General features: G+C 36.3%; 1 protein-coding gene across 1 annotated transcript in view; it reads right to left on the bottom strand.

Annotated features, from left to right (window-relative positions):
- VIPR1 (vasoactive intestinal peptide receptor 1) overlaps positions 1 to 20,855 on the bottom strand; it is a 576,370-nt gene that overhangs the window by 127,693 nt on the left and 427,822 nt on the right. The window contains exon 5 of the mRNA XM_053713746.1: positions 4,125 to 4,222. Coding sequence (XP_053569721.1) covers positions 4,125 to 4,222 — 98 coding nt within the window. The remainder of the gene's footprint in view (positions 1 to 4,124; positions 4,223 to 20,855) is intronic.

Genomic DNA, 20,855 nt, shown 5'->3' with positions numbered 1-20,855 from the left:
CTACGTTATACTTATGTACCCCTAATCTGCTGCCCCTAACACCGCCGACTCCTATAGTATATTTATTAACCCCTAACCTGCCCCCCTCAACGTCGCCTCCACCTGCCTACACTTATTAACCCCTAATCTGCCGAGCGGATCTCACCGCTACTATAATAAAGTTATTAACCCCTAATCCGCCTCAATAACCCTATAATAAATAGTATTAACCCCTAATCTGCCCTCCCTAACATTGCCGACACCTAACTTCAAGTATTAACCCCTAATCTGCCGATCGGAGCTCACTGCTACTCTAATAAATTTTTTAACCCCTAAAGCTAATTTTAACCCTAACCCTAACACCCCCCTAAGTTAAATATAATTTTATTCTAACGAAATAAACTAACTCTTATTAAATAAATTATTCCTATTTAAAGCTTAATACTTACCTGTAAAATAAACCCTAATATAGCTACAACATAAATTATAATTATATTATAGCTATTTTAGGATTAATATTTATTTTACAGGCAACTTTGTATTTATTTTAACCAGATACAATAGCTATTTAATAGTTAAGAACTATTTAATAGCTAAAATAGTTAAAATAATTACAAAATTACCTGTAAAATAAATCCTAACCTAAGTTACAATTAAACCTAACACTACACTATCAATAAATTAATTAAATAAACTACCTACAATTATCTACAATTAAACCTAACACTACACTATCAATAAATTAATTAAATACAATACCTACAATTATCTACAATTAAACCTAACACTACACTATCAATAAATTATTTAAATAAAATATCTACAAATAACTACAATGAAATAAACTAACTAAAGTACAAAAAATAAAAAAGAACTAAGTTACAAAAAATAAAAAAATATTTACAAACATTAGAAAAATATTTAAACTAATTACACCTACTCTAAGCCCCCTAATAAAATAACAAAGCCCCCCAAAATAAAAAATGCCCTACCCTATTCTAAATTAAAAAAGTTCAAAGCTCTTTTACCTTACCAGCCCTGAACAGGGCCCTTTGCGGGGCATGCCCCAAAGAATTCAGCTCTTTTGCCTGTAAAAAAAAAACATACAATAACCCCCCCCAACATTACAACCCACCACCCACATACCCCTAATCTAACCCAAACCCCCCTTAAATAAACCTAACACTAAGCCCCTGAAGATCTTCCTACCTTATCTTCACCCTGCCAGTTTCACCGATCCGTCCTCGGAAGTCTTGATCCAAGCCTCGGAAGTGTTGATCCAAGCCCAAGCGGGGGGCTGAAGAGTGACGCCCATCCTCGGGCTGAAGTCTGGATCCAAGCGGCGACTGAAGAAATCCATCCTCGGGCTGAAGTCGGAAGTCCATCATCTGGATGAAGTCTTCTATCAAGCCGCATCTTCAATCTTCTTTCTTCTGGAGCGGAGCGGAACCATCTTCAACCGACGACTAGACGACGAATGACAGTTCCTTTAAATGACATCATCCAAGATGGCGTCCCTCGAATTCCGATTGGCTGATAGGATTCTATCAGCCAATCGGAATTAAGGTAGGAATATTCTGATTGGCTGATGGAATCAGCCAATCAGAATCAAGTTCAATCCGATTGGCTGATCCAATCAGCCAATCAGATTGAGCTCGCATTCTATTGGCTGATCGGAACAGCCAATAGAATGCAAGCTCAATCTGATTGGCTGATTGGATCAGCCAATCGGATTGAACTTGATTCTGATTGGCTGATTCCATCAGCCAATCAGAATATTCCTACCTTAATTCCGATTGGCTGATAGAATCCTATCAGCCAATCGGAATTCGAGGGACGCCATCTTGGATGACGTCATTTAAAGGAACTGTCATTCGTCGTCTAGTCGTCGGTTGAAGAGGATGTTCCGCGTCGGCTTGGAAGAAGATGGTTCCGCTCCGCTCCAGAAGAAAGAAGATTGAAGATGCGGCTTGATAGAAGACCTCATCCAGATGATGGACTTCCGACTTCAGCCCGAGGATGGATTTCTTCAGTCGCCGCTTGGATCCAGACTTCAGCCCGAGGATGGACGTCACTCTTCAGCCCCCCGCTTGGGCTTGGATCAACACTTCCGAGGCTTGGATCAAGACTTCCGAGGACGGATCGGTGAACCTGGCAGGGTGAAGATAAGGTAGGAAGATCTTCAGAGGCTTAGTGTTAGGTTTATTTAAGGGGTGTTTGGGTTAGATTAGGGGTATGTGTGTGGTGGGTTGTAATGTTGGTGGGGGGGTATTGTATGTTTTTTTTTACAGGCAAAAGAGCTGAATTCTTTGGGGCATGCCCCGCAAAGGGTTCAGGGCTGGCAAGGTAATTATAATAATTTTGTAATTATTTTAACTATTTTAGCTATTAAATAGTTCTTAACTATTTAATAGCTATTGTACCTGGTTAAAATAAATACAAAGTTACCTGTAAAATAAATATAAATCCTAAAATAGCTATAATATAATTATAATTTATATTGTAGCTATATTAGGATTTATTTTACAGGTAAGTATTTAGCTTTAAATAGGAATAATTTATTTAATAAGAGTTAATTAATTTCGTTAGATTTAAATTATATTTAATTTAGGGGGGTGTTAGTGTTAGGGTTAGACTTAGCTTTAGGGGTTAATACATTTATTAGAATAGCGGTGAGCTCCAGTCGGCAGATTAGGGGTTAATGTTTGAAGTTAGGCGTCGGCGATGTTAGGGAGGGCAGATTAGGGGTTAATACTATTTATTATAGGGTTATTGAGGCGGGAGTGAGGCGGATTAGGGGTTAATAACTTTATTATAATAGCGGTGCGGTCCGCTCGGCAGATTAGGGGTTAATAAGTGTAGGCAGGTGGAGGCGAAGTTGTGGGGGGCAGATTAGGGGTTAATAAATATAATATAGGGGTCGGCGGTGTTAGGGGCAGCAGATTAGGGGTACATAGGGATAATGTAAGTAGCGGCGATTTACAGAGCGGTAGATTAGGGGTTAAAAATAATATGCAGGGGTCAGCGATAGCGGGGGCGGCAGAATAGGGGTTAATAAGTGTAAGGTTAGGGGTGTTTAGACTCGGGGTACATGTTAGAGTGTTAGGTGCAGACGTAGGAAGTGTTTCCCCATAGACAACAATGGGGCTGCGTTAGGAGCTGAACGCGGCTTTTTTGCAGGTGTTAGGTTTTTTTTTCAGCTCAAACAGCCCCATTGTTTTCTATGGGGGAATCGTGCACGAGCATGTTTTTGAGGCTGGCCGCGTCCGTAAGCAACTCTGGTATCGAGAGTTGAAGTTGCGTTAAATATGCTCTACGCTCCTTTTTTGGAGCCTAACGCAGCCATTCTGTGGACTCTCAATACCAGAGTTATTTTAAAGGTGCGGCCAGAAAAAAGCCAGCGTTAGCTACGCGGGTCGTTACCGACAAAACTCTAAATCTAGCCGTATGCTTTTTACGTACTTTTATATGTCAAACTTTTCAAATGTCAAACCTCTTAATATTTAAATTTTAAAACGTTGTAAATTGTTTATAGATACATTCTATTACAGGCTTTGTAATGTATAGTATATGAAATGTCAGACCTTTGATGTAATTTTTTGACGGAACACCAGACACACCTCCTACTATGATTGGTTATTGAACACACCCCTCGATTATGATTGGACATTATACCTTTAAATCTAAAAGGTGCTTTATTGGGGATATTCATTCTTTTAACTTGCCTCTTGAAGAAGCCCGGCCGCAGTTCGGGGGAAACGCGTTAGGCTTTGCATATCACCTGGAGGTGATAGTGACTTACAAGCCACTTCTGTCCCCACCAGCCACACAGAGTTTGTGCAGAGGATCCGGAACCTGTGCCTGACGTTGTTTGTGGCTAATTGGCAGATCAACTATGCCTTTTGTGTGAGACAAAGTAGCTGTAGGAACACAGCGTTCCACTTGAATGCTTGTTTTATTTGTGAATCTAGTAAGTGCAATTTGTTTTGCGTGTGTAGCAATTTATAATAAAAACCCTTCACTTGAGTCTGGCCCTGCGCACCTTTTTCTTCTTTCTCTTCTATATTTCACTGTCTATTATTCATATGTTACCTTATTTTAACAACAGGCATTTACTTATGCACAATCATTTGCAGAAGTCTTACCTAAAGAGGCATAAAATGATCATTGCAGCAGTGAGGGAAATAAGAGACAAGCTATGTCCAATCGTGTATCCAGTCTTTATCATCCCAAAAAATGCAGTCTGCCGAGAGAGAAAACAAGAATATTTCAATTATTTTTATAACATGTTATTAATTACAAAGACTGACTCAAGCCATGTTCTAATTGCATCTCCAATGCTGTGAAACTCATTTCAAAACAAAAATGTAACAAATATAGAAAACCCTTCATATTTTTTATATCATATTTACAATTTCAACTTTGTTTTCAGAAATTACTGGGTACCTTAAAGGGGCAGAAAACCCCAAAATTTTATTTCACGATTTTGATAGAACAAACAATTTGAAACAACTTTCCAATCAACTTCTATTATCAAGTTTGCTTCATTATCTTGTTATCCTTTGCTGAAGGAGCAGCATCGCATTACTGGCAGCTAGCTGAAGCCATCTAAGTTAGCCAATCACAAGAGACAAATGTGTGCAGGCACCAATCAGCAGCTTACTCCCACTAGTGTATGATATGTGCTATTCTTTTTCAACAAGGGATACCAAGAGAATAAAGCAAAGAGAAGTGATTATCTGAATCATGCATGATTAATTTTGACTTTGTAATGTGTACATTAAAGGGACAGTTAATACCATGTTATTTCTGTTGCGTTGCTATAGAATATCAACATTTTTTGTTTGTTTGTTTTTTAAAAAGAACAATCTTTTTACTGTAATTATGTTTCAATAGCTAAACTCCACCCACCTTATTTGGAGGAGCCAATCTGGGCTTTAGTCTGCAGACAACAAGTCTAGCCACAATCAAGTTTAAAAAAAAAAAAAAAGGAATTGTTTTTCAGTTACTATTTGATAAAGCCAATTTCAAGCTTTGATAATTAATAATTGCTCAAAATTTCAGAGCTAAATTACATGAAAAGAAGCTAAATAAATAATATATAAATAAATATATAAATATATTTATATATAACACTGCTTTGGAGGGGAAGCAATACTTAACGGGACATGAAACAGTAATACTTTAGTAAAAAAAAAAAAATCTAAGTAAACATAAAAAAAATGATTGTGAAAAAAACTTACTTGTTTTCTTGCAAAATTAGCACTCATCAATAAGAAAGCTATTATTACAAAACTTCAGTTCTAGTGTCACATGATTCTACTAAGCATGAGCATGAAAGTGAATGGAACTAGAGCATGTGTCTCCTAGCAACTACTTCAAAAGAAAAGAAACTCATTTGCCTTACTGTAAAAACCACAGCCCCTTGTGCAGCTGTGACAAAAAGTTATAGACCCTGTAAAAGGAAGTTAAAAAATTAATTAAAGTTAACAAATCCTTTTTAAATGATACATGTTATATTTTACAATGACTTCTATTTCGTATAACCCACTGCTTAGTGCTTTTTTATTACTATAATGAAGCAGAGGTGTTTTAGATCTCTTTAAGTAGCACACAGCATCAGGTATAGGGAAAGAAATGTAGATACCAGGGGAAATACATTGAAGGGGGAATGGCAAGAAATTAAACCAGTTTAGCTGCACAGGACAGAGGATATGAGCTAGAAATAAAAAAATAATGCAGAAAAACTGTGGTGAGAGTACATTTTTTTTAGACACATATCTTAAAGGGCCAGTAAACCTAGCAAATAATGTTATATAATTGTGCAGGAACACCGCTCCTGGCTCTACTGAGCGGGTCTGTTTTCTTCTCCTAAGCGTACCTGGGCACGCTATCTAATCACAGCCGGCCCGATCACACTATTAACCTCAACGTAGCTCGCTCCCACTACCAGACCAGAGTGGGAGTGAGCTACATTGAGTTTAATAGCGCGATTGGGCGCACTGTGACTAGACAGCCTGCCCGCAATGCACTTTAGAGAAGGAAACAGACCCGTTTAGTAGAGTCAGGTGCGGCGTTCTGTTTTCTTTGCAAGATATCTATTTAACCCTTCACTTTAGAAATCTGGCGTTAAGCTAATGTTATATAATTCTGCACTATGTGCAGAATTATATAACATTATTTGCTAGGTTTACTGGCCCTTTAAGCAAGCAGCAAAATGAAAAAGGAGATTAGGACTATATTATGAGTGTGGCACAAATTATCGCTCCCGCGTTAACTTCGCTAGACAGAGGCTTTTTGTGCGCGTTCGTTTGCACTTGTATTACAAGTTGAATTGCATGTGTGCAAAAAACCAACGCGTGCAAAGAGACAAACTTTGAATATTGCGAACGCATTAACGTATTCCCTTATAAACTTTAATAGAGTGGGAAAAGTTGGGGGGGGATCAAACACAGATACTAGCGCAAACCTGATTGTGTTTAACCAGGTGCGCTAACCTGACATGGAATGTTCTTCACATAGCAGAATATGTTCTGTTTATTCTTTAATAAATATTAATATATATATATATATATATATATATATATATATATATACTGTGCAAAAAAAGACGGCACTCACTGGTCTTCTATATAAATAAAAATTAACTTTTAATGATACAAAAGATTAAAAAGTAGGGGTAAACATGACGTTTCGATGCCTAACTGGCATCTTTATCAAATGTCCCAAAGATAAGCAAGATGGTTCCTAAGAGGTTACATCAGCTATGTCTGTGATATATATATATACAGTGCAAACAGAATTAAACACATCAATATATATATGTATGTATCTCTGTATTAAAGCCCTTTGCCTGCCTTTTTTTCCAACACCTGAGACCCCATATCTTTGAGGCCTTATAACTCTTTCATGCAATATTTGTTTTTTCTAAATAATTATTTTTAAACAGTTTTAATATCAGTGTTACTGTACTGTACAATGTATTTTTATGTGTTTTGTGCAACTTTTTAGTCTTGCATAACAGTTAACGAGAGCAATGAAGTCTAACCCTATGAACGTATATCACGTTTGTGCTCACGCATTTCTATTTACCTTCAACTCGTAATACGCTCGCTATTTCTGACATTTGCAAAAAAGACAAAAATATGGGCTAAATGAATACTACAGCTTATAGATTAGTCAATTTCTACTGAGATCATTCAGCTCGTCTGCTCATTGGCTGCCCTTTCTGTTAGTTTTACCTGTTTGTCTCAATCATGAAGCTTTAATTTTGACGAGACTGTCCCTTTAAGTTCTACACTTTGAATCATGATAGTTTCATTTTGGTTTCCATATTTCCTTAAATTCAAAATGAGCCATTTTAATAACTGCAAGACTACAATACTATAATAATGAATAGCATAATGTTTCTCAGTCTAACTTTGCATGAAGTTTTGAATATGAAGCAGAAGTTTTGTGTATAAGATTAAAAGGAAGTTGTAAAAAGGTTTGCGGTTACCATTTATAACCAGGACTGTTTAATTCAGCACATAGATAAATGATATAAGCAGGTAGCACAACAAAATATCTAACTGAATAGGCAAATAAAATGCAAAGTCAGGGTTAATGTGTATATGATAATAGGTACTGAAAACATAATATGGAACTAATTCAAAGGACAGTAAAGTCAAAATTAAACTTTCATGATTCATATAGAGATTTTAAATATAAACAGCTTTTCAATTTGCTTCAATAATCACATTAATTAAAAAATGTTGATATTTAATGTGTGACAGTTAGGTATATAATAAAAATACCTAAAGTTAACAGAACCTGATAAAGTAAATGCATTCGCTAGCACAAAATTGAATTTAATGCTTTTGGTTAGAGCAACTTTAGAGCTCTGGTTAACTGTTACGCTCAACAACGCAGTTGCAAAAAACACATACAAAATAAATTGCATTAAAAAGTTATAAGGTCTCATAAAAAAATGACTTCAAAGGGCTTTAACATATTTATTTATTTATTATTCTCTATTTATAAAGCACCAGCAGATTCTGCAGCGCTGCCCATGGGTACAAGGATAACAATACGATAAAAGATAATATTTTACAGACAAATACAGGGGGGAATTGAGGGCCCTATTCCCATGGGAACTTACAATCTAGATGGGTAGGAGGATGGGAAAACAGGAGGTGGGGACTGCCGGACAGATAGCTCAGCATGCTAAGGCACTGTGGCTGAGCTCTGTAGCAACCCAAGGGTTGCAGGTTCGATCGCCGGTGAGGTCCACTCAGCCTTTCATCCTTCCGAGGTCGATAAAATGAGCAGCGCCGTGAGACCCTTACGGGTGATTAGCCGCGCTTTACAAGCACCTAATACATGCATGCATGCAAAGGTGAGAATGATATTAGTGAGGAGATAGAGGGAAACTGTTAGTTAAGTGACTACCCTGGGGGGAAAGCCGTGATTGGAGGAAGCCGGATTTGTCATTGCTGACATGTGAAGAGAGGATTTCCAGGAGGGGGAAGCTGCTCTGACTGTGAAAAGAAAAAAGGTAAGTTTTTAATCAAAACGGCTGCTTTGTAAACTTTGATGAATGAAAGTGCCCCTGTTTTTAATAGTATTTTTAAAAAACGCGCTTTCATTCACCAAAGTTTGCCTTCACTTTAATGTGTATATGTATTGATAGATGATAGATTATTATTATTTTTATTATTATTATCAGGTATTTGTAGAGCGCCAACAGATTCTGCAGCGCTGTAAACATAGTCGGTGTACAGGATAGCTTTTGTAGGGGTCAAGTGGGTAGAGGGCCCTGCCGAGAGTTTCACTGTTGTAGTCGGCTCTTATGAAGCGATCTGTAAACAGCTGAGCCCATAGGCTTACAATCTAAGGGGTTCAGGGGAAAGCAATGGCGTTAGGAAAGGTTAGTGTTGGTTGTATGCATCCCTGAATAGTAGAGTTTTTAGGGAGTGCTTGAAGCTGTTAAAACTAGGGGAGAGTCTTATGGAGCGAGGCAGGGAATTCCACAAGATGGGGGCCAGTCTGGAGAAGTCCTGTAAACGTGAATGTGAGGAAGTAACAAGAGAGGAGGAGAGGAGGAGATCCTGAGCTGAGGGAGAGTATCTAGAGACAAGTTCTGAGATGTAGGGGGGAGCAGTCAGGGTGAGGATTTTATGTTTAATCCTAGAGGCAAGAGGAAGCCAGTGAAGGGATTGGCAGAGAGGTGCAGTAGATGAAGAGCGACGAGTAAGGAAGATGAGCCTGGCAGAGGTATTCATAATGGATTGTAGAGGAGCTATGCGGCAGCTAGGTAGATCAGAGAGGACAGAATTGCAGTAGTCGAGGCGGGAAAGGATGAGAGAGTGGATTAAAATCTTGGTTGTATCTTGTGTAAGGAAATGTCTAATTTTAGCAATGTTTTTAAGGTGGAAGTGGCAGGCTTTAGCCAAGGACTGAATGTGAGGAGTGAAGGAAAGATCTGAGTCAAGTGTGACCCCAAGACATCGGGCGTGCGGGGTAGGGGTAATGATGGAATTATCAACAGTTATAGAAATTTTGGGGGTGGAGACATTGGAAGAAGGGGGAAAAATAATAGATAGATGATATATGTATTTACATATGACATATACACATATAAACACATAAATACATATGTATGTATATATATATATATATATATATATATATATATATATATATATATGTGCATTGGAGCCCTTTGCAGTCAAGTAGCTGAAAACATGAAAAACTTCTTTAGGGAGAGCACGCCATGATTGGAGGAAGACGGTTTGATTATTGCTGTACAGAGGAGTTGTGGGTGGAGGATCGCCGGTCTGGGTTTCCTAAAGAAAAAGGTAAGTATTTAAAAAAAAAATGCTGCAATGTAAAGTTTAATGAATGAAAGTGGCCCTGCTTTTAATAGTATTTTTAAAAACCGGGCACTCATTCATTTAATTTTATATTCACTTTAGCTAGCTCCCAGTAGTGCATTGCTGCTTCTTCAACAAAATATACTTAGAGAATGAATCAAAATAGATAATAGAATAGAAGTGAATTTGACTTTTCTTTTTTTGGGGGGGTAATGTCCCTTTAAACCACAACTCAATCAAATGGGTTGAGATTGCAGGGAGAGCAGACCCCATTATCTCATCTCATCTCTCTATATACACACATAAACACAGTCGCTAGAAAGGGAAACTTCATTGAGGAGAGAAAGTTAGTAGGGAGTAGGAGGCACATATTAAATAATGATATACTGAAGTTTAGCAGATTACGCTACTTTCAGTGTATATTTTCTTCTTTTTTTTTTTAACAACCATACAAAAGCGCTACAAAGAGAAAGCACAATTTATGTTTAACTACTTCAGTTTTTACTATAACACCTTTATATATGTATAATAGAATGATACTTACACACTTTTTTATTCTATTATTAGATTTAGATAATTACTTGCACTGTGTACTAGATTTTCTTTCTATGTTTCTAGTTACAAAAGGAGGATTATATTCTAAAATCCATTAAAAGAGAGTATACTAAAGGCTAAATGCAAACAAAGTAATCATCACAACCGCATACCCTCCAACTGTCCCGATTTTAGGGGTCTGTCCCGCTGTCCCGGGTTGCTAGCCATCTGTCCCGCATTGCCCCATGCATTTTAAAAAAAAATTATTATTATATTTTTTTTTATTCTATTGGGCACATACTCAGAAGTAGCTGGCTTTTCTCTCCCAGGGTTATAGATTCCTTGTGGAAAAGTAATGGTGTGTAGGTTAAGCTGGAGTAGGAAGGCTGTATACCCTCTGACCTCAGGTAATGATGACCTCTAACCCCTGGTAGTGATGACGTCTACACCTGGTGATAATACTAGCATGCCTTCAGTTTCATTCGATGAGCAGTGCTAACACCAGGTTAACAAACAGTGGCAGCCTGAGACTGCCAGCTAATGTGCTTGCCAACCCCAGGACCCCATACAATGAGTTACAGATACCCATATATGATGTAGTGTGTGTGTGTCTATCTGTATCTATTAGTGTGTATGTGTGTGTATCTGCATGTATAAGTGTAAGCTGTGTAGTGTGTGTATCTGTATGTATAAGTGTGTGTGTCTATCTGGATGTATAAGTGTATGCTATGTAGTGTGTGTGTCTGCATGTATAAATGTAAGCTATGAAGTGTGTATATCTGCATGTATAAGTATAAGCTATGTAGTGTGTGTGTGTGTATCTGCATGTATACGTGTATGCTATGTAGTGTGTTTATCTGTATGTGTAAGTGTATGCTATGTAGTGTGTGTGTGTGTGTGTGTATCTGTATGTATACGTGTATGCTATGTATTGTGTGTGTATCTGCCTGTATAAGTGTATGGTATGTAGTGTGTGTCTGCATGTGTAAGTGTATGCAATGTAGTGTGTGTGTATCTGCATTTATAAGTGTATGCTATGTAGTGTGTATCTGCATGTATAAGTGTATGCTATGTAATGTGTGTGTATCTGCATGTATAAGTGTATGCTATGTAGTGTGTGTGTATCTGCATGTGTAAGTGTATGCTATGTAGTATGGTGTGCATATGTATCTGCATGTGTAAGTGTATGCAATGTAGTGTATGTGTATCTGCATGTGTAAGTGTATGCTATGTAGTGTGTTACTATGCATTTTTGCTAACATTAAAGGCCAGAATCTAGAATATTAATGAGGAAAGCAGAGAGCAGTTTTAAAGAATCTATTATTAAATGTCCAATTAAAATAAAAATATTTAGCACAGTCTCTGCAAAGGTTAATTAAATACAGAGCTCACATAGCTATACCAGTGGTTTGAGCTTGTGTTTGATTTGCTGCCTAAGAGTATTAAAAGATATGCCTTTATTTAAAATTTTATTTATATTACTTTGGTCTTATGATTTTTTTAAGCCCCGCCCCAGCTCCTCTGCCCACCACATTTCAAATTTTTTTTTGCCGCGGGGGGGGGGGGGATCCCTCTTTTGAATTTTGAAATGTTGGGAGGTATGCAACTATACATAATCAGATGATTTAAAAAAAACTAAATATTAACACACTGCACTTCAAAAGAAACAACAGGTATAGGACATACAAAATAAGAAAAAACAAAAAAAATATTTATTACAAAATGTATTAATTTAAACAACTCAATCAAATGGGTTGAGATTGCATGGAGAGCAGACCCCATTATCTTACCTCTCTATACACACACACACACAAAGTCTTCCTGAACTTATCTGCCACTATGTATACAAAGACCCATATTTAGAACAATTGAAAATAAACATTTTAATACCTCTCTCTCCCACTTCCCACTGGGATTTTGTCTAAACCTTATTGCTTACATTGCTTTTCTACAATAAGTACTTATATACTGGAAATTTTTCAGCACAAGTGGGTAAACGGCAGGCAAAGGTAGCTATTTTAAATGACAAAATAAAGATAAAGGATTTAAAAAAAAATAATGTAATACATGCCAGCAGTTAACATGTATAATTGGGACCTTTTAAGACAAATTTTTAATCAGCAATAGTATAATTGAAAACTTTAGTAAAAAATAAATAAAAAATGTTGTGCATATAAACAAATCTACAAAACTCTCTCTCTCTCTCTCTCTCTCTCTCTCTCTCTCTCTCTCTCTCTCTCTCTCTCTCTCCTTACCTATAACCATCAGTGCAAGCTATTAAAAGTGATCAATCAAAATACAGGCAATTCAAACTGTTGCTAAACCATATAATCGTTATCGTGCAAATCTGATTTTTTGATTATGAAATCTGGTGATTAATGAAGCAGATAATGATTTTGTGTTGTTTTCGGGAGGCATTAATGGGTATTAACAGCAGAACATTTTGTGATTGTGATTACTGGAAAAACACACTGACAATACCATCCACCCAAAAAATGTTTAAAATAATATAGTAATCAAGTTGATAATTTAGATTTTATGCTTTCTACTATTCTATCAGCCAATCGGAATTCGAGGGATGCCATCTTGGATGATGTGCCTTAAAGGAACCTTAATTCTTCGTTAGCCATCGGAAAAAGAGGATGCTCCACGCCGGATGTCTTGAAGATGGAGCCGCTCCGTGCCGGATGGATGAAGAAGATAGAAGATGCCGTCTGGATGAAGACTTCTGCCGGCTTGGATGAAAACTTCTCCCGGCTTCGCTGAGGACTTCTGCCGCTTGGATGAGGATGGATGTCGGGTCTTCAAAAACTGTAAGTGGATCTTCGGGAGTTAGGTTTTTTTAAGAGTTTTTGGGTGGGTTTTATTTTTAGATTAGGGCTTGGGCTAAAAAAGAGCTAAATGCCCTTTTAAGGGCAATGCCCATCCAAATGCCCTTTTCAGGGCAATGGGGAGCTTAGGTTTATTTAGACAGGATTTTATTTGGGGTGGTTGGCTGTGTGGGTGGTGGGTTTTACTGTTGGGGGGTTGTTTGTATTTTTTTTTTTTACAGGTAAAAGAGCTGATTTCTTTGGGGCAATGCCCTGCAAAAGGCCCTTTTAAGGGCTATTGGCAGTTTAGTTTAGGCTGGGGGGGTTTATTTTTTGGGGGGGCTTTTTTATTTTGATAGGGCTTTTAGATTACGTGTAATTAGTTTAAATATTTGATCATTTCTTTTTTATTTTGTTAAATTTAGTGGGGTTTATTTTGTAATTTAGTTAATTGTATTTAATGAATGGAATTTATTTAATTGTAGTGTAAGGTTAGGTGTTAGTGTAACTCAGGTTAGGTTTTATTTTACAGGTAAATTTATATTTATTGTAACTAGGTAGTTAGTAAATAGTTAATAACTATAACTATATACTAACTAGTCTACCTAGTTAAAATAAATACAAACTTAGCTGTGAAATAAAAATATACCCTAAGCTAGATACAATATAACTATTAGTTATATTGTAGCAAGCTTAGGGTTTATTTTATAGGTAAGTATTTAGTTTTAAATAGTAATAATTAAGTTAATGATATTACTTTTTATTTAGATTTATTTTAATTATGTTCAAGTTAGTGGGTGTTAGGGTTAGGGTTTAGCTCTGTTCAGAGATGCCATCTCCAGTTAGTTTCATTTGTCCCAAGAAACTGGTTTAGATATTAAGTCTGAATTCAACAAGAAATTGTAATCCAAAATGATACTTTTACACCTACCTAGGTTTATCTTTCAAAACGGAATACCAAGATAACAAAGCAAATTTGATGTTAAAAGTAAATTGTAAAAGTTGTTTAAAATCGCATACACTTTCTGAATCATGAACGTTTTATTTTGACTAGACTGTCCTTTTAACCCCTGAAAGATTACAGTTTTACTGCATAGGGGAATATATACATATATATATATATATATATATATATATATATATATATATATATATATATATATATATACACACACAGACATATGGTCTGTATTTTAATATTGTCCTTGCAAACGTGTTTCATGCATCAATAAACTTTGCTCATGTTAATAATCAATGAAAATGAGGCAATTTGCATGTGGATCCTGTTAGATTGATTGGATAAGCTGAAGGTCATGTAAAGTTCACACACTTAAAATCAATAGAATCCATAAAAGAGTGAGTCCCTTTATAGATACATGTGAATTAGGCATCTATCAATCAATGTGTTATTACCAGAAGATTCCTATGTACTTTGTCCTATTAACATCTCAGGTTCATTTAAAATTAAAATGAATGTAGAACTGAACAATCAGGAGGGTTTCAACTAACGCACACAGAGAACTGATAGTTTAAATTATATTTGAACTTACAAATATTTTATTTTTTTATTTCTATTTTAATTGTTTTTCATTATCAAGTGATGTGAAAGTCATTCACTGTCTTTTTTTTGTAATCAGATAAAAGTATTTTTTTTTTTTGTAATCATTCAGGACATAAGTGACTCTTCCCCAACAGTGCTGTGGGTGTTGTCCTTAGGCACCAGTAATCAATGAATTACTAGGTATGCAACATATGTTTGTGGTTCTTTTAATATAATGATTATTTATTTGTAAATTGCCACAAATTTCCTTAGGACAAGGTACATGAATAGGCCGCAGGGGTAAAGTCAAGTAGGAATGCATGGGATTCCTGCACTATTTTTGCAGGTGGAACTAAGTTCCCTTTGCACAGAGAACAGAAATGCTACAGTAAACACTACTGCTGGTGGTGGTGTGCTAGAACACAGTCTGGTTAGAGAGATAGTGAGAACCTCTAGTAATGGGCAGTAACACTTCCTACAATACACTAAATGCAAGCCTGTCAGCGGTCCTGCTGTGTGATCACCCTGCACTGTGTGTAACATATGATGCTTACATTTCTGTGTGGCTTACGCTGGGGTTATTTAGCTCCCCTTAGCAGAAAAAAGGACTATTGTCCCTTAAGCTGACTAGACTCTGAAACAGAAGAGGAGTCTCAGGCCCAAAGGCAATCATTCAACCCTTCATTGGTTTTAATTTGCTTTTATGAACCAAAATGTATAGATTATATACATATAAATACAGTATGTGTGTGTATGTGGGTATATATATATATATATACATATATATATATATATATATATATATATATATATATATATAAATAAAACAATATTAATTGTGAGGGGGTGGGAGTCTTGGTGAGTTCCCACAGTTTTTTTGTAGGACTAGACCCCAGGAATAGGGGTACACAAGGGCACTGGTCAAAAGTAAAATTAAAATAAAGAATCACAAAACGTTGAAAGCGAAGTACAGCTTGCGAAGTACAGTTACTGCCCAACCCTTCTACCATCTCCCATATAGCACAGTCCAGCATGATTAAGGGTACTATACCTAAACGTTACATATGGCATGACGCTAATGTGAACAATAAAGGTATTTTATGAAACATTTAGTGATGCTGGACTTTGCTATATGTAAAAAATAAAATAAATACAGATATGTAAAGTAGACAAAAAATCAATAAAAAAAAGGGGGGTAGCGAATACTGCTCAAGAAAAGATACAGGTATCAATTTAAAGGGATATGAAACCCAAAAAAAATATTTCATGATTGAGATAGAACATGCAATGTTAAAAAACTTTCCAATTAGCTTCTATTATCTTTTTTTCAGTTCTCTTTGCATCTTTTGTTGAAAAGCAGAGACATATGTTGAGGAGCCGGCCCATTTCTGAAGCACTATATGGCAGCAGTTTTGCAAGAATGTTATCCATTTGCAAGAGCACTAAATGGTAGCCCTATTTCCTGCCATGTAGTGCCCCAGATGCCTAGCTAGGTTTCTCTTCAACACAGAATATCATGGGAACGAAGCAAATTTGATACTAGCGGGTCTATTTAACAAGGGCCGAATGGCCCCTGTTCCTCCCCTTATTTCCGCACGAGCCTTCAGGCTCGCCGGAAACAGGAGTTAAGAAGCAGCGGTCTTAAGACCGCTGCTCCTTAACTCATACGCCGCCTCTGAGGCAGCGTATAGCAATCCGCCCGATCATGTATGATCGGGCTGATTAACACTTCCTGCTAGCGGCCGATTGGCTGCGAATCTGCAGGGGGCAGTATTGAAACCAGCAGTTCACAAGAACTGCTGGTGCAATGATAAATGCCGACAGCGTATGCTGTCAGCATTTATCGATGTGCGGCGGCCATGCTTCGCTATAGCGGATCATGTCCATCCGGACAATAATAAATGGGGGCCTAGAAGTAAAGTGGAAACTTTTTTTAAAAAAATGTTATGCTCTGTCTGAATCACAAAATTAATTTTGGGGGTTTCAGATCCCTTTAAACAGCTGTATTTTAATGTGTTTTGTTTCAAATGACTTGTTATACCAGCTGCAGGGTATAATTAGTTTTTTATTTTGTATAGGAAATACCTGTTTTTGCTTATTGAAATCACAACCCATTTTAAAGGAATAGCTTGCAAACAAAGCAGAAATTATCTTATCTCTATCTTTATACACAAATGTAAAATTATCTTATCTCTCTCTCTCTCTCTCTCTCTGGGGGCATATTAAAGAGGAGAACATTTATAGTACAATGTAAGATAGCCCTCCACCAGGCTGTTTTGAACCAAAGATAACATTTCAGATGTTATATGCAGATATGCAGTCTGAACTTATTCCTACTATGAGAATTTAATTATCTATCTATCATCTATCTATCTATCTATCTATCTATCTATCTATCTATCTATCGTATTATCCATATATGCTTGCTGTATTAGTAAAGGTCAATGTATGAAACTACAATGCGACTGAAGGGAATTCTGCAAATGCAACACAGATGTAAAAGGAAGGTTACTAGAGATTAATACAAAAAAAAAAATACATTTTGGGCACTTACCAATAACACACAGGAATAAAACTATTTAATATGTTCTTCAAATACTTTCCTTAGTAAAACAGCTTTGCCTTAGAAAACATTAATCCCTTAAGCACCAAGCAGAGCTGCAACACATTGCTACAGTCCTTTTTGGTATTTAAGGAGTTACGTTTCATCTCCCTGCGCCCACTCAATAGCAGCTGACTCATGCGGCACTGGTCATGCACATATAAAAGTAATATTGATGGCACCAGTAAGACTATTGCCATTTTGAGACATGAGTAATGCCACTTCATTTTACTTTGATATCATTGTGTGGGAGACTCAAGTCCAAACAAATAAACATTTTAAAAACAATTTCTTTAAGGCAGCTCATTCACTTACCTGCTCAGTTAACAGATAAAAGGGAGGCTATAAGTAGAAACCTTTATAAAAAAGCAATTATTTGTGTGACAGGTGAGAGTGACCGCTCCACTGCCACTAGGAGGCGCTTAAATATATTAGTATATAGAGAGGGAAAGCTGCTGTGTATGTGTATAAGGAGAGACACAACGCATAATCCCTTACTACTATCAGCCGCTATTAGGTATTAAATGAAAAGAGTTTTAACACTTCACTGCGCTATACCTGCTGTAATTAACTAGTATCAAAAAATGTGACTTACAAATTAACAGAATGTCTTGTATAATCTGTTACTTAGTATCCCTAGATATACTGATACAGTGATCTAGTCTGGTTTTGTATCTAATATACCGTTAGAGTATAAAACACCTTTTAAACTTACCGCCGCTTGCGTGGAAGAAGGGACACACACCTTCTTCCACGCAAGCGGCGGGAAGTTTAAAAGGGCAACCCGAACCAAAGCACAACACTTACCTCTGATGAAAAAGCTCTGAGTAGCTTTGAAACGCATCAGGTGTTTCACAGTGTTGTGTTCCGACTGCTTACCTACTCCTACGTTTTTTAACGGCCAAATTTCTAATTGGATTTTAAACTTTCATATACATTCAGTTGATTACAAGCCTTATATTTATCGGACTAGCATTTTGTATTTGCTCCACTTCTGGCACAGATACATTTGACAAACCCGGGGATCTAAAATAACTTCATGACCCCATTTTATTGTACATAACTGTTTGGATTGGAATTTCAATTGTATTTTTCGTCAATGTGATACCTCATATAGATTGAGGTCACACCATGTAAGTAGACACTCTGTACTCTCAATACTTCAATAAAATTGTTTTACAGAGTTACACTATGTTGCTTTCTTTCTTTTTCATCCTATAATTGAAACTGACGGAGAGACCCCCCAGAAAGTATACATCACACTTCAAAAGGAGCGCGAACCCTACTAATTGGAACAGAAAAGCCGGAGAAAGAATCTACCAGTGGATTACCTAAGCTGCGCATTAGACTTACCTCATACAATTGAGGGTGTCTCCTGTAAGTAGGATCAAAAACATAACAAAGGATACTTTAGAGTGTTTCTTTTTTGCAAAACAAATGACTAAGAATTGTTTTTGAAATTGAACGTTCTTCCTGAAAATATACATGTATATTTCTCTTTCCTTTGGCTCAAAGAACATTAAGGGGCATTTGTTAACAAGTAACTATTGATTTTTTCTAGATATTTGCCTGTATTGCCCCTCCTATGCTTACGCACATATAAGTTGTTCACAAAAACTCACGTTCAATATTTATGTGATAACCTAAGCCTTTATAATTACCCGCTTTTTATCTAGTCGTTATGATTTGGGGCTCGTGTTTTTATAGCTTATCTCCAACCTAACTGGGTAATTGTATTAACTTGTTTGTAGCTGTCTAAAAAATAGCCTTACAGGGGAATGCATGTGATGATAAGTTTTATACTCTAACGGTATATTAGATACAAAACCAGACTAGATCACTGTATCATTATATCTAGGGATACTAAGTAACAGATTATACAAGACATTCTGTTAATTTGTAAGTCACATTTTTTGATACTAATTAATTTCAGCAGGTATAGCGCAGTGAAGTGTTAAAACTCTTTTCATTTTATAAGTAGAGACCACTTATAAACCTTGCATTGCTACTTATAGTTTCAGAAATACTCTGCTACTATTTACTGTTACTGCTGAAGAACCAGACTAGTAATCATTTGTTACAGGTTTTCATATTTCAAGAACCTGAAAGCAATACATTATATACTTTCTTAAACAATGTATTCTTCCTGTATTCAACATTTTACAAAATAGTATATATTGAGTTAAAGAGGAAGTGAGAAAAAAAATTGTGCCGATGGACAGAATGTCAAAGCACATTTGTCCGTCAGACATATGTACGAGAGACTATATTCCAAGTGAACGTATATTCGGCCTAGGGCAGATACGTTCCAGAAAGTTCTGTTCTAATCAGTGCCTTGGGCGACAAAAGAACCTGTGTTAACATAAACATAGGTTCCATCCCTCACAACGTGCTTTTAACGGTTCGCAGACAGAATGCGTAAGTAGAATCGGACACATTTGGCCGTGGCTGGACTGTTATCCGACGAACATTTGTCTGTTGGATTATTATCCGTTGCAAAAACATCAGTCGAACAAATGTCCGTTGGATAACAGCCTGGCCACGATATATATATATATATATATATATATATATATATAGAGAGAGAGAGAGAGAGCTAGAGATAGATAGATAGATAGATAGATAGATAGATAGATAAAGCAACAGAATTATTGCACAGCCAATTAGCACATATAGACAAGTATCCATGCTTGCTTTTACCCAGAAATACCCCATATACACTGTTACCAATGCACCAGAAGATTGACATTGGAATGTGAAATATTTTGAATTCATATCGGGTTTAAAGCACTTGAACAAATGTGATCGGGTTAGCGGATGAGTATTGGTGTATGTTTTTTTTTTGCAGTTTGCACACTCTATTGTAGTCTATGGTAGAATATGTTAACATGGTTGCAATATTCGAAGTTCCACTTCTTGCGTGGTAAAATACATAAATAAATCATGACAAAAAAAAAATATTATTTCGAATTTATTAATGTAAAACTAAAGCATTTAAAGTTCCCTTAACTTATTTTTAGTGTATAACCACAAGGACAAACAATTCTTTCTGCATGTTAAAGCAAGGATATGCTCAATCCCACAATATCTTGTAAAATTAAAATAAAGTTCTATAGTCAGTAAAGTCAAAAATTAAACATTAAAGGAACAGTCAAGTAAAAAAAAAAAAAACTTTCAGGATTTAAATAGGGTGTGTAATTTTAAACAACTTTCCAATTTACTTTTATTACCAATTTTGCTTTGTTCTCTTGGTATTCTTAGTTGAAAGATAAATCTAGGATGTTCATATGCTAATTTCTTAGACCTTGAAAGCCACCTCTAATCTGAAAGCATTTTGATAGTTTTTCACCACTAGAGGGCATTAGATCATGTGTTTCATATAGATAACATTGAGCTCAGTTACGTGAAACTCCTAGGAGCAAGCACTGATTGGCTAAAAATGCAAGTCTGTCAAAAGAACTGAAATAAGGGGGCAGTTTGCGGAGCCATAGATACAAGATAATCACAGAGGTAAAAAGTATATTATTATAAATGTG

This window comes from Bombina bombina, chromosome 5, assembly GCF_027579735.1.
Source record: "Bombina bombina isolate aBomBom1 chromosome 5, aBomBom1.pri, whole genome shotgun sequence".
Lineage (NCBI taxonomy): Eukaryota > Metazoa > Chordata > Amphibia > Anura > Bombinatoridae > Bombina > Bombina bombina.
This window is presented reverse-complemented; position numbering and strand designations above follow the sequence as displayed.